Source organism: Pristiophorus japonicus, chromosome 9 (assembly GCF_044704955.1).
Source record: "Pristiophorus japonicus isolate sPriJap1 chromosome 9, sPriJap1.hap1, whole genome shotgun sequence".
Classification (NCBI taxonomy): Eukaryota; Metazoa; Chordata; class Chondrichthyes; family Pristiophoridae; genus Pristiophorus; species Pristiophorus japonicus.
The window spans coordinates 72,112,013-72,137,498 of NC_091985.1; the positions used below are offsets into that span (position 1 = coordinate 72,112,013).

General features: G+C 43.8%; 1 protein-coding gene across 4 annotated transcripts in view; it reads left to right on the top strand.

Annotated features, from left to right (window-relative positions):
* The window catches only part of ush2a (Usher syndrome 2A (autosomal recessive, mild)), a 1,282,968-nt gene that overhangs the window by 190,347 nt on the left and 1,067,135 nt on the right, over nt 1-25,486 (top strand). For all 4 annotated transcript variants that reach the window (XM_070889457.1, XM_070889458.1, XM_070889459.1 and 1 more), the window contains exons 4-6: nt 13,717-13,852; nt 17,863-17,926; nt 18,110-18,404. In XM_070889457.1, the coding sequence (XP_070745558.1) occupies nt 13,717-13,852; nt 17,863-17,926; nt 18,110-18,404 (495 nt within the window). The remainder of the gene's footprint in view (nt 1-13,716; nt 13,853-17,862; nt 17,927-18,109; nt 18,405-25,486) is intronic.

Here is a 25,486-nt window from a genome sequence, read left to right on the forward strand (position 1 = left end):
ATTTTATCAAGAAATATTGCCTTATTAGAATAGTGATATTTGGCTTTGAAAATACATTTTGAGTTTCTCTTCTTCGATAGAGACAATTTTCTTCCAGTAAATAAACTGTCATGCTACTTGTTATATATTGTTGAATTCTTCATACTCCGAGGATTCCACTGATATAAAACATGTATATGCTAGATTGGTAATGGTATCTTTAGTGGGCTGAGTAGAACAAATGTGTTTCCTTCATGGCTGCAATAATGTGATAAAGGGAAATTGGCTGTTCATCAGCTGTTGGCTGTGTTAAGACAGTAGAGATGGAAAACATCTTTTGGTTACTCTGGAATACCAAAGACAAACTTTATACCAATTGACTTCATTTTTCATTGTTTCCTGTATAACTGATAACACATTAAATGCATAACAATTTTATTGATAAGGAAGCCTATGTATATTGAGTATATTTTATCCAGACATTATTTATTATATTTAATCAAATGCTGTAATTACTTTCATTTGCATTGGTTCACATGTTCTAAATGTTGTTTTAATAATTTTAGAACAGTTTGTTTTAATTGACTATTTGAAGACCTTCCTAGTATTGGTGAATATACCATAATACTTTACTATGATGACCACCTGGCATCTGATAATCTTCAGTATCTAAATAGCACTCCAGTCTGAGGTTTGGGCTGACCCTTCTCTGGCAGCATAATGAGATATGTATAAATCAGCTCTTCTAAATTTTGTTGGTTACATTTTTAGGATTCATGATGGAGGTGATAATTACAGTGTACTAGAATTTATCCAACATTAATGATGTTGTAAATTAATAAAATAAGGAAAATAATATTAGAAACCTCTCAATTGTTCTTTCAGTTATGTTGGTATGTGGGAATCTGTTAAGCAAAAATAAATAGGGGTAATAATATATAGACCCCAAGTTTCCACATGATTTGCTCCTGATTTTTAGGAGCAACTGGTGGAGAATGGAGTATCTTAGAAATCGCAATTCTCCACATTTAAGTTTTCTTCAGTTCTAGTCATGTAGAACAGTTTCACTTTTGAACAGAATTTCTTTTTCAAAAGGGGGCGTGTCCGGCCACTGACGCCTGATTTGAAAGTTTCCACAGTGAAAACGTACTCCAAACTAACTTAGAATGGAGCAAATGAAGATTTTTGTAGGCCTGAAAAAACCTTGTCTACACATTAAAAACCAGGCGCAGGTTACAAATTAGGCGTCCGGAGCGAGGTGGGGGGGAAGGGAAGTCATTACATTCTACAATAAATCCTTAGTTATACTTATACAAATATTATACAAATAATTCCAACCTGAATAAAAATTTATAAGCAAAGAAAAGATTAAATAAACCATGTTCCTACCTGTGTGTAAGTGCTTCAGGCAGGCCTTTCAGGCAGGGAAAAGGCTGCAGGAAGCCTCACAAGTTGAGGCAGCCGTTCCCGACGGCAGGGGGGGGGGAGGCAGTGAGGGCCCGACGGACGGTAGCAGCTGTTCCCGACGGCAGGGGGGGGGAGGCAGTGAGGGCCCGACCGACGGCAGGGGGAGGGAGGCAGTGAGGGCCCAACCGACGGCAGCAGCTGTTCCCGACGGCAGGGGAGGGGAGGCAGTGAGGGCCCGACCGACGGCAGGGGGAGGGAGGCAGTGAGGGCCCGACTGACGGCAGCAGCCGTTCCCGACGGCAGGGGGGGGGAGGCAGTGAGGGCCCGACTGACGGCAGCAGCCGTTCCCGACGGCAGGGGGGGGGAGGCAGTGAGGGCCCGACTGACGGCAGCAGCCGTTCCCGACGGCAGGGGGGGGGAGGCAGTGAGGGCCCGACTGACGGCAGCAGCCGTTCCCGACGGCGGGGGGGGGGGAGGGAGTGAGGGCCCGACCGACGGCAGCATCTGTTCCCGACGGCAGGGGGGGGGAGGCAGTGAGGGCCCGACCGACGGCAGCAGCTGTTCCCGACGGCAGGGGAGGGGAGGCAGTGAGGGCCCGACTGACGGCAGCAGCTGTTCCCGACGGCAGGGGAGGGGGAGGCAGTGAGGGCCCGACCGACGGCAGCAGCTGTTCCCGACGGCGGGGGGGGGAGGCAGTGAGGGCCCGACTGACGGCAGCAGCTGTTCCCGACGGCAGGGGGGGGGAGGCAGTGAGGGCCCGACCGACGGCAGCAGCCGTTCCCGACGGCAGGGGGGGGGAGGCAGTGAGGGCCCGACCGACGGCAGCAGCCGTTCCCGACGGCAGGGGAGGGGAGGCAGTGAGGGCCCGACCGACGGCAGCGGGGGGAGGCAGTGAGAAGGCTGCAGGAAGCCTCAGAAGTTGAGGAAGCCATTCCCGACGGCAGGGACGGGGAGGCCCCCCTGCCGTCGGTCGGGCCCGTCGGGAAACGGCTGCCTCAACTTCTGAGGCTTCCTGCAGCCTTCTCACTGCTGCAAGAAGCCTCAGTGCTGATCATGGAAGGGCAATGTGGTTTTATTAAAAAATGTTAAAAATTGAACAGCTACAAAGAACTACAAAAATGGCCGAGTGCCAATGTTTCCTTCACACTGCGCATGCGCGAACGCTCCAACGCGCACGCGCAGGGTTGCCGGCACGAAAAAAACTCATTTAAATGGTACCCGCCCCCTCCTACTTACAAAATCGGCGCGAGTGGTAGGCTCCGCCCCCTGGGCGCCGCGCCAAGCTGACATCGAGCTGCAAAGCGCTCGAGAATAGCGCGTTTTTTTTCAGGTGCCGTTTTCGGCACGAAAAACGGGCGCCCAGCTCGGAGGTGTGCCTGTTTTGCCGCATGTGGAAACTTGGGGCCATAGCAACTACACTGGGAAATGAGGGAATAGTTTATAAGTTATTTTGTTCTATTATATTTTTGTATTTTCTTTTAATTCTTCCTTTCTTCATAACTTTTGTAAATATATATTTCATTATGTATAACTTCTTCTGTTGTAGTTGCCTTTTAAAGTGAATCTATGCATTTTGTATCATTTTGAGTCTTCCAGTTTCAGCCCTGTGCACTGCTCTTTTCTCTGTTACCTTAAATCATTAACAGAGGGCAGAACACAATGTGAAAGAAAAGGTGGCATCTCTGAAATATGTGAAAACATATATAATCACTCAAAGCACAGCCCTACCTTGTTAACATAATTGTATATGCTACAGGGTCTGTGAAGACAACCCGAAAAAAGAGCTGTTCAAAATATTGGCAACCTGCAAATGTTAGTCGATACAAACTGTCAACGGAGTCTTAAGATAGTGTTCTAAAACTTGAGTGAGCCTAAACACCATTCAATGCTATTTCACTCCAGAACATAGGATGATTCAGATTATACTACCGTGTAAGACTCGATTTTCTGCAGTAAAATTTCAAAGGTTTCAGTGTTATATTTTTTATTATAATTTATTAAGAATATTCCACATGTTATTTGTGCAGTCTGTCACAAGACCCAACCATCAGAGTGCTCTGCCTTTTGTTGATGCCCATTCCAGTCTGTATGAAAGCAAGATTTTCTTTTAATACGGACTAGTACACAAGCAGTGGCTTGGAAAATATTTACAATATATTTACAATTATGTTAAAAAGGTAGGCCTGTGCTTCTTCTATTGATTGTGAAAAGCACATCTCTCATTTGAACCCAAATTAGAGCTGCCTTCAGATTTTCCTGTTTTGCTTGTCATTCATTGGGCTTTCATCCATAAAGATGCAATTTTGTGGCCCTGCTTGATTTGATTAGAGTGGATATCAAGGAAAACTAAAGCTCGTCTCCTCTTGCCATCCTTTTAGTGGTGCATGTGTGCCAGACAACAATTACTTGAGAAGTTAAACAGTACTAGATTTTGAAGAAAGGAAGCAGTTTTTGTATGCAGCCTGCAACGCGTAAAACACTTCTTAAACCCCCCAATAGAGTAATGTCTACCATGTCTATTCAAAGAAATGAATAGAGGCTAAATGGGATGATGTGCTTCAGAATTCATTTGCATTTGCTCATCTATATTTCTGCTCCTTGAAAGAGAGCGGAAAAAAATATCCAGACTGTTTTTTGTAATATGTTGCTGTGAATGTGTGCTACAAACTGAAGGAGGTAGAAGGTGGTATCTTGCTTAAAAAGAAGCTTAACAACTGAATGTCTGAAAGCATTATTATATTTTCTGCAAAAACTATTGCATTTCATAAATGCCTTGCTATATAAATCCAAATGAATCTTACAAATCTATTTTTTAATTAGACAAGATTTCTATTTTGATTTTTTTTAATATTCAGTTTTGGGATATTGGCATTTCTGGCAATTTATTGCCCATCCTTAGTTGAGAAGGTGGTGGTGGACTTTCATCTTGAATGCTGCAGTTCATGTGGTGAAAGTACTTGCACAATGATGTTGGGTAGGGAGTTCCAGGATTTTGACCCAGCAATAATGAAGGAATGGTGATATATGTCCAAATTGGGATGGGGTCATGACTTGGAGGGGAACTTGGAGGTGATGGTGTTCCCATGCACCTACTGCCCTTGTCCTTCTAGGTGGAGTCTAGAGTCTAGAGGTTTGGGAGGTGCTGCTGAAGAGGCCTTGGTGACTTGCTGCAATGCATCCTGCAGATAGTACACACTGCAACCACAATACACCATTGAGGAAGAAGTGGATGGTAAGCTGGTAGATAGGGTTCCGATCAAGTGGACTGCTTTGTCCTGGATGGTATAGAGCTTCTTGAGTGTTGTTGTAGCTTCACCTATCTAGGTAAGTAGACAGTATTCCATCACATTCCTGATTTGTGTCTTATAAGTAATGGAAAGGCTTTTGGGAGTCAGGACATGACCCACGTGCTGTAGGTTATCTAGTCTTTGACCTGTTCGTGTAGCCACGCTATTTACATGGCTGATCCAGTCAGCTTTCCAGTCAATGTTGATGATGGGAGATTTGATGATGGTAATGCCATTGAATGTCAAGGAGAAGTGGTTAGGCTCTTGTTAAAGATGATCATTGCCTGGAACTTGCCACTTATCAGCCCAAGCCTAGACTTTGTCCAGCCCTTGCTGAATGTGGGCACGGACTGCTTCATTATCTGAGGAATTGTGAATGGAACTGACCACTGTACAATCATCAGCGAGCGGCTTCACTTCTGACCTTATGATGGAGGGAAGATCATTGATGAAGCAGCTGAAGATAGTTGGGGCTACAACATTGCCCTGACTAACTCCTATCCTGGGGTTGAGATGATTTGCCTCCAACGATCACAACCATCTTCCTTTATGCCAGGTATGACTCCAGCCATTGGAGGGTTTCCCCCCTGACTTCACTTTTACTAGGGCTCCTTGGTAGCCTCGCTGGGTGCTTACGAAGTGCGCACGCTCCCGGCGAGGCACCCGGCGATGCGCATGCGCCAAGAACTGGCTTTTCCGATCTGTCAAAATTTGTTTTGACAGATCCAATGCATCCTCAGGAGAAGGACATCCGCGGGGCAGAGATTGGGCTATTTGCCCAAATATTGCACAGTGAATGTCCTTCAAACTCTTATGCCTGGTAAATGCAGGCGTATAGCTTACTTTTACCATGTAAGAATTTTATTATATATAAAAATTAAATTTAATCACACCTTTTTATATTAAAAACTCTGTCCATTCAGGTAAGTTTATTTTTAAACCTATTGGGGGGAAAATTGCAGTCGGAGGCTTCCTTCGGACGAACGTCTCCAACCCGAATAAAATCTACGAAAGTACCTGGTGGTCCCGGAGGAACATAGGATTCCAGCCGGAGGCTTTCACTCGTTGTGCAGCGTATGGGAACATATCTTCCAGATACGTAAGTACAGCCTGGAAACACATGGGCCTGAACCACCAATCACTATCTAGTATTCTCATTGATAATAATGGGAGCTCTGTTTGTACGGACCCTCCATTACTATCAATGAAAACCCCGCTAAAACAAGAAACACTACACAATAAAAAAAACACTTCACATATTTAAAATTAATTGAAATTGAATGTAACTAAGGGCTAAATTTTCGGCACATCATCACTCATTTAGCGCCCATATTGTGCCCATATAAGCGTTGATTCAGGCTATTGCCCATTTTTGATGAAAAATGGAAACTAGCACCCAATTATAGCCCATTTATCGCCGGCGCAACTTTCGGCATACAGGAGTGAGCTGCATCATCCGACCTATTTAAAAAAAATATGTCATTCTCGTCAAATGCCCAGAATACTGTTTATAATGGAAACTAGCGCCCGATTATCGCCCAGATTATCGCCGAGCGCTACTCTCGACATTTTGCCCATAATTCGCCCAAATGCTCGCTGGCCCAAAAAGATGCTCAAGAAAAGCTGCACTCACCTGACCTGAACTCAGCACTATGGACGCCATTTTGTAACTCGGAGGATCTTTAATAATAGGCTGCTTGAAGTGGTTGGGAGGAGAAGCAATTTGTGAGTGACTTTAAAGGCGTTTTTGAATCTTGCCAATCATCTAATCACATTGTGGTTAATTTGCAGTTTATATTGTATTTGTTGAGGACAATTTAAGAAGACAGATTATGGCATTTATAGTGATTTATAGTGATGAGGCCTGTAATTTCTCAACCAGTACTGATGACTACTCACATGCTGCAAAATAGAGATGGGAGAAGGTTCATTGAAGAGCACTATGTGCCCAATCAAAGAGGTGGCAGATTGCTGAGGAGGAGGAGACATTACAGCCAATGCATTTACAAGGATAAGCGATCATACCTGGACTTGTCCGATAGCACGTGCGTTAGAAGGCTGTGATTCTGAAAGGAGGTCATCAGTGATATATGCCAGCTAATTAAGGGAGATCTGCAGCCTATCAGCACCATCAGGACTGCACTGCCCGTTGAGGTTAAGGTTACTGCGGCACTTTCCTGCTATGCATCGGGCTCCTTTCAGACCTCAGCTGGCGACATTTGCTGTATCTCTCAGCACGCCTCATATTGCTGCATTCGACAGTTGACTGAAGCCCTTTATGCATGCAGGATAAACTTTATAAACTTCCCTACCAGTGAGGCACAGAGTGAGAGGGCTTTGGGGTTCTCTAGAATAGCAAACTTCCTCAAGGTGCAGGGAGCAATAGATTGTACACACATCGACCTGCGAGCACCTTTACAGGATGCAGAGGCGTTTTGGTCCAGAAAGGGATTCCACTCCCTGAATGTGCAGCTCGTTGTTGACCACTAGCAAATAATCATGGCAGTAAAGCAAATTTTCCAGGGAGCATCCATTAAGAGTCAGCCATAAGGTCATGGTTGGATGCTGGGGGATAAAGGATATGGCCTTGCCAGCTGGCTCATGACTTCCTGAGTAAGCCCCAGACAGAATCCAAGAAGCGCTGCAATGAAAGCCATATAGCCACATGCAATATCGTCCAGAAGACAATTGAAGTTCTGAAGCAGCTGCATATTGCATAACCTAGCTATCAGGAGAGGACAACAATTGCCAGATGGGACCGCTGGTCCACCTCAGGAGAGAGGGGAGGTGGAAGAGGAGGACGAGGAGGAGGACAAGGACCTTGAGGAGGACAATCAGCCTGGCAATGAACCCATGCCCACACACCCCTCCCACACCACTGGAAAACTGTTATGTCAGCAGCTCATAAATGAACACTTTGCGTGAAGTTACGTTGGTGACAGTTATAATTGCGTTACGTTTCATCCTTGCCTGGCCTGGCCTGGTCTGGCCATGGCCATTGTTTCCAACCCTTGTATTGATGTTTTACCTTATGTTATTAGAAGACACTTCTCACCAATTGTAAAGTTCAATAAATGTTTTTAATAATTTAACTTATTTAAAATATTTTTTAACAAACTATAACACCCCAACCCCCAACAGAGAACAAAATTTTGGAAACAATAATATAACAAGAACACCCTCCCACCATCCCCAACAGTCAACAATGAACACATTTAAAAAAATAATAATACAAGAATAATAAAGGCTCCCTCTCACTTCCTACCTGCGACCATGCCACCCTCCTCTAACTTAACCCCCCCCAGTCATAACCCTCACTTTCCCACTCAATCCCTGAGTAACGGGACCAAGACGTCTTGCAGCAGAGCACCTCAAGGGCTGCTACTGTGGCGGGGGGGGGGGGGGGGGAGGGTGAGGTGTGGTGGGGGGACGGTGGGGTGGTGACATCGGCAGAATGACCTCAGTGGATTGAGGAGAAGATATTTGCGAAGAAACGTCTTTCGAGTCAGAAGAAAGTTTTTCCTCCTGCCTCATTCGCATCTGTCGTGCTGATTGGTGCTATGGCACCGTGGGGTGTAGTGCCATATCCCAAAACTATCACGTGCCGCAAGGCATTTACAGCGTCTGTCGTTTGTCCCATTGCCCCAACTATCTGGCCTATGCCCTCAGTTATTCTGGCAGATAGTGTGGCAATGTTGCCGGTCAACCCACCAATCGCCTGGAGGAGCTCTCGACCTATGTCAGCGCTCGCCCTTGACAGTGACACCATGTCCTCATTGATATCTGTCCATGGCAGCATGTGCCTACTTCACCGACTCAACCTCCGCGGGTCGGCATGGGCACTGGACGATTCGGAGTGCTCTGCTGCAAGCCACTTGGCCCAACTACTTCATCCGTTGAGGATGAGGTGGCCGCAGGTACCACAGATGATATATCCAGCTCATCATCCTCCTCCTCCTTGATGGTATTTTCTTCAGTGGTCAGCATGACCTGCAGTGGTATTGGTGATGCTGCAGGGACCTCCTGTTGTGCCTGGGGAGCCTGAGGAACTGGAAAACATAATTGAGGTTAGTAGAAGATAAAGGGAGACATGAGAATGCTTGCACTGTGCAGGCATATTTACGAGGAGTAACTCTACTGCAATAAATGTGAACGAGAGACGTGATTAACATGAGAATACAGAAGAGTACAGAAGCTGTATGCATAAAATTACATCCTATATTATATATTATATATTATAATCAAATGTCATTAAATTACTTGAAATTACCACTGGTTTACAACTGCTTTACACATTACTCATGTGGCGCAACACTGGGATCTGCACCACCACGGGTGACAGAACGATTATGCCTGCCCACTAAGGCTGTGACACGCTCCTCCAAGTCAGTTACAGGGTGCAGGTCCACCTCCACTCTGTTTGATTCTTAGATATCTTCCTCTGCAAACGTGACAAGAGCATGGCATAACCTAATTGACGAGGTACTATTACGGAAACAGAACAGAACAGAACACAATTAGTCATCCCACATGCTATTCATTGTTAATGTTATATGCTAAAATGATTTGTATTTAATGGATGCATGGTTATAACATCTATGTTCAGAGAAAATATTTAATAAGATCGTGTTTCGGAACTAATGCTTGACACCAACCCTTTCGCATACAATCTCCAGGAAAGGCCCCATCCATGGGCCGTGCCATTTGATGCCTTGAGGAGGGAGGCAGTTTATTGGAATCGATGGAGGTCCCCGAGGGGCGGGAAGGGAATCAGGACCATTAGTGAGCTCGGCAGTGACAGGACCTTCATAGGAGGGAGCACCGTGTCCCCGGGCTGTGCTCGGAGACCTCTGTGTGGCCAGAGCTAATGTCCTAAAGTGTCCCAGGGCAGACAGTGAGCCAGGGCAGCTCTCCCCCAGTCCAGGCTGGGTCACTGTGTGACTGACAGCAGCCGGAGAGACTCACATAGTCTGGTAAAGCTCAGTGCTCAGTCATGCCCCATCCACCAATCTAACCAAAAAGGAGACGGTGCCCAAGTTAAAGAGCTGCTCACAGCACACAAGCAGCAATATAATTTAATAATTCTCTTTCTAAACTAAAGTGGTAGAAATGCCGAGTGTTTGCAGTCTGTCTGTTTCCAGTCATTCCTTTGGCCCCGACCCCAGTCCAAATCTTAACAGGGAAGCTACCCAAGATCAGCCAGCTTAATTACAATCCAGCAGATTTACAATCTAAATGAGTTAGTGTATCATTACAATTCTAAATTTAATAATTTAATACTTACTCTTGCTGATGCAACAAGACTGTTCCAGCAACCATAGCAATGGTCTGCCTCTCGCCTATCATGGGCCACAGACGAGATGACTTTGGCAATGACCGCCCATATTTTTTGGTACATCCGGGGGGGAGGTTTCCCACACCCACCCCGAGTTAATTGGCCCCACCGAGTCTCCAATCTTGTGGACCAAGGCCTCGTTTGCCTCTTCGGAAAAGGCTTTCGCCCTCCTTCTCCCTGATACCTCCTCCACACTCTCTCCTGACTCATCATGATCCATATCCATCATAATTCCTCTCAAGCACTTCCAAAAATCACTTCAACAAAACATTGTTTCTCTCTTTCCCTCCCTTTGCCTTCTGAGCATGCGCAGATGACCCCTGACCTCCCAAATCATGGGAAGAGTTCTTTGCCTGAAAAAAAATGCACATGCGCAGAACGTCTGTTGCTATGGATGCCAGCCTTGCACAACTGAATACATTGCTAAGGCCCATTTCACATCGCTAGGGCTATCACCCAAATTAAAAAGGCGAAACTAGTGGTTTTTAAAATGGGCAATATTCCAGCGATCCTCAAAAATACAAAAAGCACTAAGGACGGAAATATCGCCCAGTTTTTGGGCAATAGCGATCATAGTGGAAAGTCTAGCCCTAAATGTTTTCGAAAAAAATTTTTTTGGGGAATTTTTAAAAATATATTTTAATAGGGCTAAAAATAAATTTACCTTAATGGACAGAGTTGTTAAACATAAAAATGAGTGATTAAATTAAATTTTTCTATGTTTTAAAACTTATGTTGGTAAAAGTGGGCGATACACCTGCTTTTACCAGGTGCAATGTTCTCTTTCAGGGACTTCCTTGATATTTTTGAAGCTCTGTCTGTAGACATCCCAGGGTGCCTCACACACATCAGTGCTGCGTTCCTCTGGGCATCAATGCAATAAGAATCCTGAGACTGCATCCATTGACCTTCAATTTAAACCGCCCTTGTTCCAATGGTAGTCGTGGCAACCATCACCCCCCAACCCACAGCAGGCCCCCCGAGGTGACCTTCTGGCCCTTGGCTACTCCCTATTTTTCTTCTGCTCTTCCTACTGCACCCTTTTCATTCCCGTGCTTTCAATCCCCTTCCCCTCCTCTCTACCCACCTTCCTTTTCTCTCCTCCTCCACACCCTTCCTTCCTTCCTTTCTTCCTCTCCATTCTGTGATACATTTTTCAGATTTTTACCACTGATACCTCATTCATAGAAAAGTTAGACTTTCATGACTGTGTGTTACCCTTCAAATAATCACTTAAGTCTCTAAGTGTGTATTAGTCCAACTGTAGATTAATTTTATGCCACGCTGATACTGGTTTGAAAAATCCTGATAGTCGTTTAACATGATAATACATATTTTATGCCAACGGACTAAAATGTCAATTGATCCAATTATTGGTGAGACGATCCAATTAACTATATTCATACTTCAAATTCTGAATCATTACATGGCACACTCTGCCTGCAGTCCTATGTCAATGCGATTGAAATTGCGCTTAAATATCTTTTGCAATATTTCATGAAAATGAGCGCACATGTCATATTGATGTGTGTGGAGATAAATTGCCATAACACTGATGCCCACACTGGTGGTTATTGCAATACGCACAACAAACTTTATTTATCACATTATAGTAATGCATTTTGCACGATAAATATATTAGACATGGATGCAAATAAAATATTAACATACTCTTTTTTTGTAATATATTAATTATATCTGAATCCACAGAATAAAAAAAGACTACAAGTTGCTGATCATTCTGACAACTATTACCATTGCATTTAAGAGAGTGTACAGACAATAATGTAAAATCTTAGGAAATAAGAAATGGGATTGAAAGGACAGTGTTCAGGGGAAAGCAATACTGGATACTGAAGAAAAATAAACATCTTTTACTAAAAAGAGGAAGAAAAATCTAAATGGGAGTACTATTTACAACCCATTGGGACGAAAATTGTGGCCTCGCAAATGCCAGTTCTCGCCGTGCAATGCACATGCGCTGAGAACCGGCTTTTCCGATCTGTCAAAATTTCTTTGGACAGATCTAATGCATCCACGGGAGAAGGACATCCGCAGGGCAGAGATTGGGCTATTTGCCCAACTCTTGCACAGCAAATGTCCTTCAAACTCTTACACCTGATAAAAACAGGCATATACCAGTAGAAGAGTTTTAATACATAGAAAAATTAAATTTAATTACACATTTTTATATTAAAAACCCTGTCCATTAAGATAAGTTTATTTTTAACCCTATTAAAACACATTGTGAGGAAAATTGCAGTCAGAGGCTTCCTTTGGACGAATGCCTCCGACCCGAACAAACTCTACGAAAATACCTGGTGGTCTCAGAGGAGCTCAGAATTCCGGTCGGAGGCCTTCATTCGCTGTGCAGTGTATGGGAACATGTCTTCCAGGTATGTAAGTGCAGCCTGGAATCATGTGAGCCTGGGACACTAATCACTATCTAGTATTCTCATTGGTAATATCTTTAATGCAATTTTCAGCCCTTTAAAAAAAAATTGAAAAAAAATGTTTTTTTCTAAAACATTTAATTACGTTCAATTTCAAATAATTTTAAATATGTGACATGATTGAAAAAAAATTATTGTGCTGTGTTTCTAGTTTTAGAGGGGTGTTCTCATTGATAGTAATGGGAGGTTGGTACAAACAGAGCTCATTATTATCAATGAGAATACTAAATAGTGATTGGTGGTTCAGGCCCACGTGATTCCAGGATACATATCTTGAGGATAGGTTCCCGTATGCGAATGAAGGCCTCCAACTGGAATCCTACGTTCTTCCGGGACCACCAAGTATTTTCGTAGATTTTTTTTTTGGGTCGGAGCAGTTTGTCCGAAGGAAGCCTCCGACCGCAATTTTCCCCCCATGATGTTATTGGTGCTCCACTGTTTCCAATTTATCACGTAATATTACTTTGTGTAAACTACAAGTGCAGTACCTTTCGAATTCTGAGACCATTTATTGTTTGATACATGTATATGTCCACTTTTTTTTCTGCACAATGGTATCAGTCTGTCAATCCAATTCATATTTCATAAGTCTTTATCATGTTGCCTGAAAAGTCTCCCAGGTGCAAATATAAAGGTTTCAGAATCTTCCTCAACATTCAGTAACAGCTATATGTTGTTGCTGTAATTTGTCGTTGGATATATTACTACAAATCAGAATTTATGGGGGAAGTAATAATTACTTGCATTTTGTTGTTATTCTTTAATCACTTAATATATCACCTATTTAGAAGTAGAATGCTGTCATATTAGAACCAAAAAGATATGGAATTGCTTTCAGACAAAGATCGCAAGCAAATACATGAAATGACAATTATGTTTTGAAATCAATCGTAAGTAAAAGCCAGGCAATCATTTCTAACCATGTATTCTTTAAATTCTATTTGTATAGTATTGAAAATATATTTGATAGCAACAGCTTTCACTCATTTTTTACTATATTTATATATATATATTCATTTTGAGAGGGATTAGACATGTTTCCTGTGCGACCTGTAAGTGGCTGCAATGACGATACAACAAATCAATGTTTTCACTCAAGTAACAACATTTCTTCTGGACTTCATTGATATGGGCACCTAATACATAACAAAACCAGATACAGGTACACATAAGTGAAGTTTAATTAGAAATAATGTTTCTTTTAAATATGGGCGGAAGATTGATCGACCCTTTGTATTGATTTGTTTTATTTCAGACACAGAATACTCGAGTCAGTTTCTTCATAAATGGCTTAGAGGAAGACAACACTGCTTTTGATGCACAGCTTCTCACTGAACAAATTGCAGATGCAACCACCAATGCTGTAATACAGATTGGACAGAGTCTGAATGGTGAGACTGCAATAAGCGTTAAAAACTGAAAGTTAACCGTACATTTCCGCTACACATTATAGCTACTGAATTCTGTTAACACTTATTAGTGGCAGGTTTATAAACACATGTGCTCTGAGCCATACTCTGTGTAGCAAGGTTAAATTTTCTTAATGATAGTCAAAAAGGAGCTTAGTAGTTGCTATAGAAACATGTTCTTTGCTCCGCTGAACCCTATTCAATCTGTTTCTAGACTCCTGCTGTTGTTTAAAATGCTTTTAAGTGAGAATGTTCTGCACTATCAATACGCTTTAATGCCTAATGGAAGTTGTGAAAGAGTTCTGGTTGAATTGGGTCTTTGAAATGTCCAACACTTATAATAGTTTTAGCCACAGTAGGTGAACATAAGCACATTGATTTGTTTTTTTTTAATCCTGAGAACTGGTTTTGAATTGATTGCGGAGTATAGAGTAGCTTTTTAAGAAGAGATATTTTCAAATTAATGAACATGACATGAGTTAATTATAATGTTGTAATAAAACTGTTATGTAAACTCACGCTGTAACTGGTGATTTTAAGGCCATGATAATACAAGAGTAAATACTATGCCCACAACTTCAACAGACAATAAAAATACTAGGAATCAGACTGGACCAGTACTCACAGTACAAGTACCAGAAGTACATCGCAAACAGTCGTCTTGTGACTTCCATTCCATATTATTCATGTGCTCTCACTCTCTTGTTACCTGCATGGCCTATTTGATGTTATTTGACTTTCTTAAAAAATAAACAGAATCGACTGGAATGATAAGTTTGGTACTAGCTGTTTTGGGAAGCATATATTCAAATAAGTCTTCTGGGAAGATAAGGAGGTTCCGCCATATACTGTTTGAACGTAATTCTCATATTCCATACCTCATCTAATAAATGCTGAGTAAAAAAATAATTATACTTTTTCTTTCCCACAACCTCAGTTGCACAACATCCTACCCAGTATATCTGATTTTTATATTTCATAGGTTAGGACAGTAGGAGAGCAGCATTTAAGTGGATCCATGTGACCTATGAGTGCTGCTCTCCCTATTTTTGTATTTGCCTGAAGCAGGCGTTAGGCTCCTTGAATATGCTAATCATAGTATTAATGCCTGTTTTAGGACTCCACTCTCAAAGTCAACATAAACTGACTGAACGTGTAACCCTAACCCTAAGCCTAACCCTAACCCTAAATGCAGTCTACATCGGCCTTGTCAGTGGCCCTTAAAAGGACTGTTGCAGGGTGTCAACTAAAAGGTAAGTAACTTATTTGTATTATATGAAGCTTCTCCTGCTGCTAGCCGAGGCTTGGTCCCCTCTAGTTCATCCACCCCCCTACCCAACCCCAAGCACCTATCTGTTGGTTGGCTCAGATTTGGAGTCAAACTGTTTTGCTGAGGTCCCAATGGCGAGCGACATCGGGATGGTTTTATGTTGATGAGGTCAGAGGCTCGATTTCCAGTGAGCTTTGGGTGAGTATCTAAGGCACGACACCCGATTTATGCTGGTTTCTGGCACTAAATAAATTTCTCGGTCATAGAGAGAGACTAGGGTCAAAGAGAGGGTGGAGAGAGAAATGAGGAGAGTGAGAGAGAGTAAAGAGATTTGAGTCCCGATTTTAACTCAGGATGGGAGTCATGTATCAAACCATCCTGACCTCAATAACGTAAGGCCCAGGTGATTTTAACTCCCGTGCTTCATCTGCACAGCGTTAAGGTTACCGCTCGAAACTGATAGGAAGCGACGACTAGCTGACATGTGGGAGCTCAATGTTACATGGCAAGAGGCTGCCATTAGAGACTAAAGGAATGGTCCCTGGCACTTGTGTCAATTAGAGTGGAGTAAAGTTTGAAGCAGGAGCAGTATTAGCTTTTGTTGTGACACCCAGAGGAGCACTCCTGCAATTATTGGCCCCATGAGGAGTCAGAAAAAGTAAAAAGACTTACCTCCTCTTCCCACTCGGTGGATCTGACAGGAAAGCGATAAGTGCTTCCCCGTTCAGACCCACCGTTAAAATAGGAATTAGTCTCAGTTTTAGCTGTCTATCCGCCCTGTTTCTGCCAAGTGGGCAGGGTTAAAATGATCTATTTAATGTTAACGTTATTTCAACTTGAATAAAAATACCAGTTGAATTTTGAAGTCTACTAATTATCCATCTATGTTTTGTTTTTAGTTAGAAAAGATAATTGCTGATTCTTTACATCTGTGACAGAAACAGGTAGAAACGAGTGTGGTGAGGAAATAGGTAGAAGATAAGGGGGCCTCTGGCCTATCTCCATCTGCTGCCACCTGTCCTTTGGGCCACAAGTGGGAGTGGAGGAGGCTGATGAAAGGTTAAGGGTCAGGTGAACAACAGCAGTCCAAGGAGAGGGGATGATACAGGGATTGAACAGGTAGCTCGAAGAGGAAGAGTTAGGGATTGTGAGGGGGTGATAGGAAGGGTAATGGATAGTGGGGAGGTGAAAGGGTAGAGGATGAGATGGGGTGGGGAGTAGCATGTGTTGGGGGAGGCAATGGGAAGGGAACCACTGAGGGCCACATTTTCCCCACAAGCCCATCACAAGTGCAGGCTGCAGCATGGGTCACTCCTATCCCTGCCCCACTATGCGATGCCACTCATCAACTTCACGCAAAGGAAAGAAGAAAGAAAAGAGAGAGAGAGAGAGAGAGAGAGAAGCAGATGAGGCCAAAGAGAGAAGCAAAAAGAAAAGTTAGGTATAGAGAAGCAGAAGAGACAAAAAAGAGAGACAAAAGCAGAAGAGATAAGGCAAGATAAAAACAGCAACACAAAAACATCAGAGACAGGTAAGAGAGAGACTATGGGTTGGATTTTAGGCTTTTCTGTTTTCAGGGTGAAAACGGAGGCGGGGCAGGAAAGTTACTGGCCGGGAATAGTTTGTGCTTTAGTATGGAAGTTTCCGCATCTGGGCCCTGTGTCAGGGGGCGCAGTGCTAAGGGAGGCGTTATACGCTTTTCATGGCGCAAGGGTGGGAAACTCGCGAACTGAAGTTTGGTCCGAGAGAGACCTGGGGGGCGGGGGTGGGGGGGATAACCGTAAAAAAAATACAAAAACATCAAAACATTGCCCACACTACATCAACGCAAATTGCTAAAGAAATTAAAAGAACAAACACTCGGACTTACTTTTAGAGTACTTTACCTTCTTCTGCGCCGCCATCTATACTGGACCGCTCAGATTTCACAAGAGGTCATTGCGGGCGCACTTCCGGGCAGACGGATCAGGCAAAAGTCCAAACCACTGCCGGTGTAGCAACCAGAGACGTTGCACGCCTGGTGCAGCTCTTCCTGGCGGTGCTGCTCAGCGCTGTCGCAAAACCCGACTGAAGGATCGCGACGGGACGCAGGAGACCTCAACGCCGCCTTTCACGCCGCTTCGGGGCAAAACCCGGAGCGCAAAGGATCGGAAAATCCAGCCCTATATTACCATGCGCAACACCAAGGGGGATTTACTAGTATATACAAAAGTCTTGCATTGGGAATGCATTTTGTCTGTCACACCTCAGGCATTCTGCTTTAGATGTCCTATTTGCCACACGTGCAAATTTGTATTTCACTGTTGTGACTGTTGAGCTCATATCCAATTTTCCTATATATTAAACAGCAACAAATCACAACTGGACATGTAAGGAACCTACCAATCAAAAGCAGGAAAATGATAATGAAAATGATCAAACAACTACTAAAGATATATGAAAATTACCAATCAATAATTAGCAATGAGAAAACAGCTACTAATAGTATAAGTAGCAAGGAGGAGAAATTTGCTCACAATATTTTTTTGAAAATCCTTTCAGCTGCTATCTTTGGTTGATAATCTGAGTTGCATACCATTGGCAATAAGGTTTGTAACACAATAATCTCATTAAAAAGAACATAATTCACAATAAACTCTCCCCCAATGTGCTAGCCCAGTGTTCTACCCATGCCGATTTGGCAAGCACCTTTTAATCATTTTTTAAAATTATTATTTCACAGGCTCTGAACAGTTCATTGGTAGAATGCAAGATTTACGGTTCTATCAAACAGCTCTCACAAACAGGTAAATACATCTCGGTAGTTTTCTAGTGATGTCTTACCATTGGCTTTTACATTTGATCAAAAATATAAATTAATAAAATACAGAGTAAATGCAAAAAACCATTTAAATAAAATTGCATGTTATTTGATTTATTTTGCCATCTAAATTTGTATTTGTTTTCTTTATTGTTTTTTTTAATGACAGAGAAATTCATGAAGTGTTTTCTGGAAAATTACCATACATACACACCCAGACAAATTGTCGCTGCCCAGGGACTCATCCACGAGTTCATCCACTTGTACAAAGGTACTGCATTCCAAATGGTGCAGATGACACAACTAATGACCGGATGCTTCGACTCAATTTGGATGGTCATCCATTGGATTACATCAATGATAAGGACACTGGGACATCATGGGTCTCCTCCGTGTTTACTGACTTAGTTCAACTGGACAATGGAGTCAGCATAACTGTTGATTTGCAGAATGGACAGTATCAGGTAAATTAAATAATGTTAGTTTGAAAAGGCTATCTTAATTAAATTTTTTTTAAATTAGTACATTGAAATAGTTGAATCGATGGAATAAAATGATATTATGATGAAAGTGTATGTCAAATACGCTCCAACCTTTTGGGTAAAGTAAAAGCTGATTGATATAATGAAAAGTGTGCAAGATACAATGTTTTAATACTGATATCAATGACATGTAAGCCCCGATTCTGTGAAGAACTGCCAGACAAGCACATTTCTGTGCATGTGTATATATATTTTTATATATATAACTCACTTGGGCATTGTAGAAGGACAAAATATAGTTTGACTGTCTTGATTTATACATTAGAACACCCCCTGACAGACACTGCCAGCGTTACAAATGAAAAATGGCCACTCAGGTGCAGCACTAGATAGAAACTTATCTGTAGAACTGTACACCACTACTTTCAGAAGAAGAGAAAGTCAGAAGGAAAATTAGAGATTAAAAAAAGGTGACTAGAGGTCTGGTTGCAAGCCTAAAGAAGCTAGTGTTGTGAGCCCACCTCGAGTTACATGATTGAGGAATGCAAATAGCAATTAAGGAGCTTCAGGGGACCAGACTGAAAATACTCATAAGATGGCTTGTGCTATTGCGTATCTGCGCCTGAGGAAAAGAGTGTTTGAAGACCAGGCCCTCAAAAACTGCCACCATGCTCAGGGCTATAGTAATACCTGCCCTCCTGTATGGCTCAGAGCATGGACCATGTACCATACACACCTCAAGTTGCTGGAGAAATATCACCAACGATGTCTCCGTAAGATCCTACAAATCCCCTGGGAGGACAGGCGCACCAACATCAGCGTCCTCATTCAGACTAACATCTCCAGCATTGAAGCACTAACCACACTCGATCAGTTCCACTGGGCAGGCCACATAGTCCGCATGCCAGACACGAGACTCCCAAAGCAAGTGCTCTACTCGGAGCTCCTTCACAGCAAACGAGCCAAAGGTGGGCAGCGGAAACGCTACAAGGACACCCTCAAAGCCTCTCTGATAAAGTGCGACATCCTCACTGACACCTGGGAGTTGCTGGCCAAAGACCGCCCTAAGTGGAGGGAGTGCATCCGAGAGGGCGCTGAGCACCTCGAGTTGCAACGCCGAGAGCATGCAGAAATCAAGCGCAGACAGTGGAAAGAGCGTGCGGCAAACCAGTCCCACCCATCCCTTCCCTCAACAACTATCTGTCCCACCTGTGACTGAGCCTGTAGTTCTCGTATTGGACTGTTCAGCCACCAACAAACTCACTTCAGGAGTGGAAGCAAGTCTTCCTCGATTCCGAGCGACTGCCTATGATGATGATGATGATGATGATGAATTATTACACTGGATAAAGTAGAATATGAGTTAATTTCTCTGATGCTTACCTTGGCTGAATGACTGTGAAACTAGCAAACATCAAATTGTGCTACTCTGCTCCTGGCTCTGAAAATCCTTCATCAACCTTCACAATATAGTTGGCATAAGGGAGGCAAGTTAATTCCCAAATTCCTGTTCTTTGGCTTCAGCTGAGACCCAATGTACCATTGGTACATCAAATGGGACCCACCTACCCTGGACATCCAGAGATGAGGACGTAGAATTTTCTTTAAGGGGAGCTTGAAGAGGCCCCCATTGTAAGTGAGCTATTGCGGGTCCTCCACTTTGTGGGCGGGGGTGGGGGGGAAACCCAACACTCCTGCTCCGTCCCTCCTCCTGCCACATTGACCAGATAAAGCTCACAATTCAAGGTTTCTTGGCGGGTGATATGTCTCAGATGCACCTCCACACTGAAGATCTGCTCCTGCAGACCTCTTTCTCTGACCCTGTGAACTACCAGGATCAATTCTCCGCTGAGTTTCTACTTTCCAATCTATCCTGTTAAACTTTGAGCAGCAAAATGCTTTTCTGGGGTGCAGGAACAGAGAGACTGGGGGTGGGGTATATGTGCACAAATCATTGAATGTGGCAGGGTAGGTTGAGAAAGCGGTTACAAAAGCATACGGAATCGTGAATATCGGGCTAAAGATTCGCTGACCTTGTGACCAGTTTTTTGGCGCTATTTCACCGTTTTTGGTGAAAAACGGCAAACTGGGAAATTCAGAGAAGTCTTGTGCCGGTGCTTTTCAAATACCACTGGAGAGAGGAGTGCTGCCATGCAAGACTCGAAATATCGTTTTAGTCAAAAATTTGGCTCTCAATGAGTGCACTCGTATTTAGGACGAAAAAAAACACCAAGGAAAAAGCATCGTTACAGCCCTTGGATCAGCGGTAAGTATGAAGACCTGCAAAAAAGCTAAGTTAGTTTTTTTTAATTCTTTTGCAGTGATTCGCTAGTTAAGTGTCTTGTGAATGTTTTATGATATTTTATTTTTTGTTTTTTGCAATTTATTTTTCGATTTTTTTCCCCCCTCCTAAGGACCAGGGTAAAGTTGTCGAGGATCGTGGTTTGCACCACAAATCCTCGTGCAACGACGATTTTTATCGCTGCGCAAATTGAAGCTCGAATTTACTGCCTCATAGCCATAGCGTGCCATAATGATAATTTGGGCGAAAAAATACAATTATGGCTGAGAACTGAATTTCTAGCCCTAATAGAATATAAAAGCAATGAAAAAATTATGAAACTTTATAAAACACTGGTTCGGCCTCAATTGGAATATTGTGTCTAATTCTGGGCACTGCACTTTAGGAAGGATGTGACCTTAGAGAAGGTGCAGAAAAGATTTACAAGAATGGTTCCAGGGATGAGGGACTTCAGTTACGTGGAAAGACTGGAGAAGCTAGGTTGTTCTCCTTGGAGCAGAGAAGTTTGAGAGGAGATTTGATGGAAGTGTTCAAAATCATGAGGGGTCTAGACAGGTTGCATCTGTTCCCATTGGCGGGAGGATCGAGAACCAGAGGACACAGATTTAGGGTGATTGGCAGAAGAACCAAAGGCGACATGAGGAAAAACTTTTTTATGCAGCGATCTGGAATTCACTGCCTGAAATGGTGGTGGAGGCAAATTGCAGGGCTATGGGGAAAGGGCGGGGGAGTGGGACTAGCTGAAGTCCTCTTGTAGAGAGCCAGCATGGGCTTGACGAGCCGAATGGCATTCTTCTGTGCTGTAACCATTCTATGGTTCTACGTGTAAAAACAATCTTAATTATCTTAGACACATCTATGCCAAAATTTAAGCTGTAACAAACCCAGAAATGCCAAATAGATACTTCCTAACTGTGTAGGCCTCAATTGAGGTATCTGAAAATAAAATAGGAACATAGGAATAGGAGTTGGCTGTTTAGCTCCTCAAGCCTGTTCCACCATTTAATAAGATCATGGCTCATCTGTGACCTAACTCCACATGCCCTCCCTTGGCCCAAATCCCTTAATACCTTTGGTTATCAAAAATCTATCAACCTCAGATTTAAAATTAACAATTGATCTCGCATCAATTGCCGTTTGCGGAAGAGAGTTCCAAACTTCTACCACCCTTTGCGTATAGAAGTGTTTCCTAACTTCACTTCGAAAGGACTGTATCTAATTTTTAATCTACACCCCCAAGTCCTAGACACCCCAATCAGCAGTAATAGTTTCTCTCTATATAACTTATCTGTTCCCCTTAATGGGCTGGATTTTCGGCTGATTTGCGCCCCATTTAGCGCCTTGGTGGGGCACAAAAATGATTTTTTTGGGCGTGAAACGAGGCGCACAAGATTTTGCGCCCAGGTGGAACTTTCGGCAATGGTTTTGCGGCGGCGCTAAAAATTACCTCCCCGCCGCTGTTTTAACCATTGGGATGACGTAAATTGTCGTGCATCACTGAGCTAGTGCCCTGGGCGGAACTTTCAAGCATTTCGCCCGATTTAGCGTCCGCCCGAGAACCCGCCCAGAAAAACCAGACAGACCCAGGGTGCACCAGGCGCTAACAGCGCTAAGTTGAAAACGGAGGAGAAAGTAACAGTTGTGAGTGATTGAAAGGATTGGGAGAAGAACGCTACGTTAGTGCCTACTTTTGATTGTGAAGTTTATGTGAGTTTTTATTTTGTTTTATAAAGGACATTTTATAAGATGGGGGCCATGCTAGGTTGGGAGCCAGTAATCCTGGCTGCTATATTCATATGGCTTCAAGCTGGAAGAAGGCTGATTGTTGATTATTTGCAACGTAATCGAAGAGGTCGCAGACATATGGGGAGGAGGCCTTACCCCCCACAAGTTTACAGGGAACATCGCTCATACCTCCAGCTCTCTGAGGCACAATGCATTAGAAGGCTGCGCTTCTGAAAAGAGGTGGTCACAGAGATATGCCAGCTCCTACAGGCAGACCTTACAACCTACCAGTGGCAACAGGACTGCACTGCCCATCGAGGTGAAGGTGACTTTGGTGCTTGCCTTCAATGCCTCTAGCTCCTCTCAGACATATGCTCCATTTCACAACACACTACACATTGCTGCATTCGCCAGGTGACTAATGCACCGTACGCATGCAGAATGGACTTCATAAACTTCCCAATGACCAGGAAGACCCAAAATGAAGGGCTGTAGGTTTTGGACGATTTGCTGGCTTCCCCTTCAGGGTGCCCTTGACTATATACGCATCGTCCTGCAAGCATCTTTACAGAATGCAGAGGTTTTCCGAAACAGAAAAGGATTTCACTCCATGAACGTACAGATCGTCTGTGACCATACTCAGCGCACCATAGCAGTCAGTGCCCAATATCCAGGGAGCACCCATGATGCTTTCATCTTGCATGAGAGCAGTATCTCACGCATGTTCCAGCGTCAACCACAAGGCCAGAACTGGATGCTCGGGACAAAGGTTCTGGCCTCGCCATCTTGCTCAATAACCCCCATCCGGAACCCTCAGACAGAAGTCGAGCATCGCTAGAATGAGTGCCATGCAGCCACACGCAACATTGTCAAACAAACAATTGGAGTGCTCAAGCAGCGTTTTCGATGCCTGGACCACTCTGGAGGCTGCCTACAATATTCCCCTCAGCAGGTCTCTGTGTTCATTGTGGTGTGCTGCATGCTACACAACTTAGCCATCATGAGGGGACAGGATTTGCCAATGCGGTTTGCAGGAGCATCTCAGGAGAGGGGGGAGTAGGAGGAGGAGGAGGGAGACAAGGAAGAGGAGCCTGGCGAGGAACCCATGCCATTACCACCACCACAACCACAGGGGAGGCATCGTGGAGATTTCGCCGCTGCAAAAGCCTTACATCAGCAGCTCATAATTGAACGCTTTGTTTGAGGAGTGAATGGAACGTTTGAGCATTGCCAGGCCATTCTATCCCACTATTTTGACTATTCCCCCTCTTATTCTACAAATGAGCCACTACACAGAAATGGTTAAGGTAGAAAAAATTTACTGAACATTGTAACATTGTAAACTTTGTAACCTTTATTGTGAGACTTAAATAAAATAAAATGAGCCGCATCCAGCAGTGTGATAATTCAACAACATTATCGGAACATAATCAAGCATCAAGCATCAACAACATAATCCAGTGTGATACTGTAACATATTGATACTGTAAGATATCGATATTGTAACATAAAACGTACAATGCAAGCAGCATCAACAACATAATCCAGCAACATCAATTCCTGCCTCACTAGTTTTTCCCACCATCTTTTGCCCCCCCCTTCCTGTTATGTATTAATGCTTGGGGGTCACCAGACACCAGAGGGCGCCGTGATCAGAGGTCATCGGGCTTTATGCATGTGGCATGTGTGCTTGGTCACCTGTATATAAGCTGAATGTCTTTGTCACGCAGGCACTCTCAGGCTGGAATAAAGATGGATCAGGTTGCACCTGAGTGAGTTTACAGTAACCAGACCTTTGAGTCATTACAATTGGCGACGAGGTAATTTAAGAACTTTTGCATGCACAATGAGCACGGTTGGAATCCTGGAGAGATTTGTGGAGGCCGAGGATTGGGCGGATTTTGTCGACCGCCTGGATCAGTATTTTGTGGCCAACGGCATGGAAGCAGAGGCCTATGCAGTTAAGTGCAGGGCAGTTCTCCTCACTGTTTGTGGTCCAAAAACTTATGGCCTCATGAAGAATCTTCTCTCACCTGTACGTCCGGCAGAAAAAGGGTACGAGGAATTGTGTACGTTGGTGGGTAACCATCTGAAGCCACAAGAGGGGATCATCATATCACGCTACCATTTCTACATGCATGTTCATGCTGAGGGCCAGGTCGTGATGGGATTTGTCATCGACCTGCGATGTCTTGCTGAGCTGTGTAAGTTCGGGAACATGCTGGAAGACATGCTGCGTGATGTCTTCTTGATAGGCATCAGCCATGATGCGATCCTAAGGAAGCTGTTGACAGCAGAGACGCTGGATTTGAAAAGGGTCATCGCGACTGCCCAAGCATGCATGATGACGGATGATAATTTGGGGTAGATACCATTGACAAGTCGGAGTTCCATGGCTAGTACTGTAAACAAGATGGCGTCGTTTTCGGGCAGAGCTGCTTACCTGAAACCTGCCGCTGCTCAGAGCCCGCCAACTGGTTTGAACCAGATTTCACCCTGTTGCCGTTGTGGGGGCAATCATCAGCCTCATCAGTGTCAGTTTAGACAATACTCATGCAGTGGATGTTCGAAAGTGGGGCATCTTCACAGGATGTGTCCACAACAGAGCAAGCGCGGTGAGGCTCACCATGTGGTTGATGAGGACCAGTTCAGTGATGGCCCGGATATACAACCTGAGGAGGAAATGAATGGACTGTATTTGTTCTTGAGCAAGAGCCAGCCGATACTCGTTAATGTGAAGCTGAATGGCGTGCCTGTATCAATGGAGCTGGACACGGGTGCGAGCCAGTCAATAATGAGCCAAAGGACATTTGACAAGCTGTGGGACACTAAGGCTGCAAAACCGAAGCTGAGTCCAGTCAATGCCAGGTTGCGTACTTACACTAAGGAACTCATACCGGTGCTCGGCAGTGCAGCAATCGGGGTGTCATATGACGGTGTGGTTCACGAGCTACCATTATGGATCGTCCCAGGTAATGGTCCAATGCTGTTCAGCAGGAATTGGTTCGAGAAAATCAAGCTGAATTGGAATGATGTT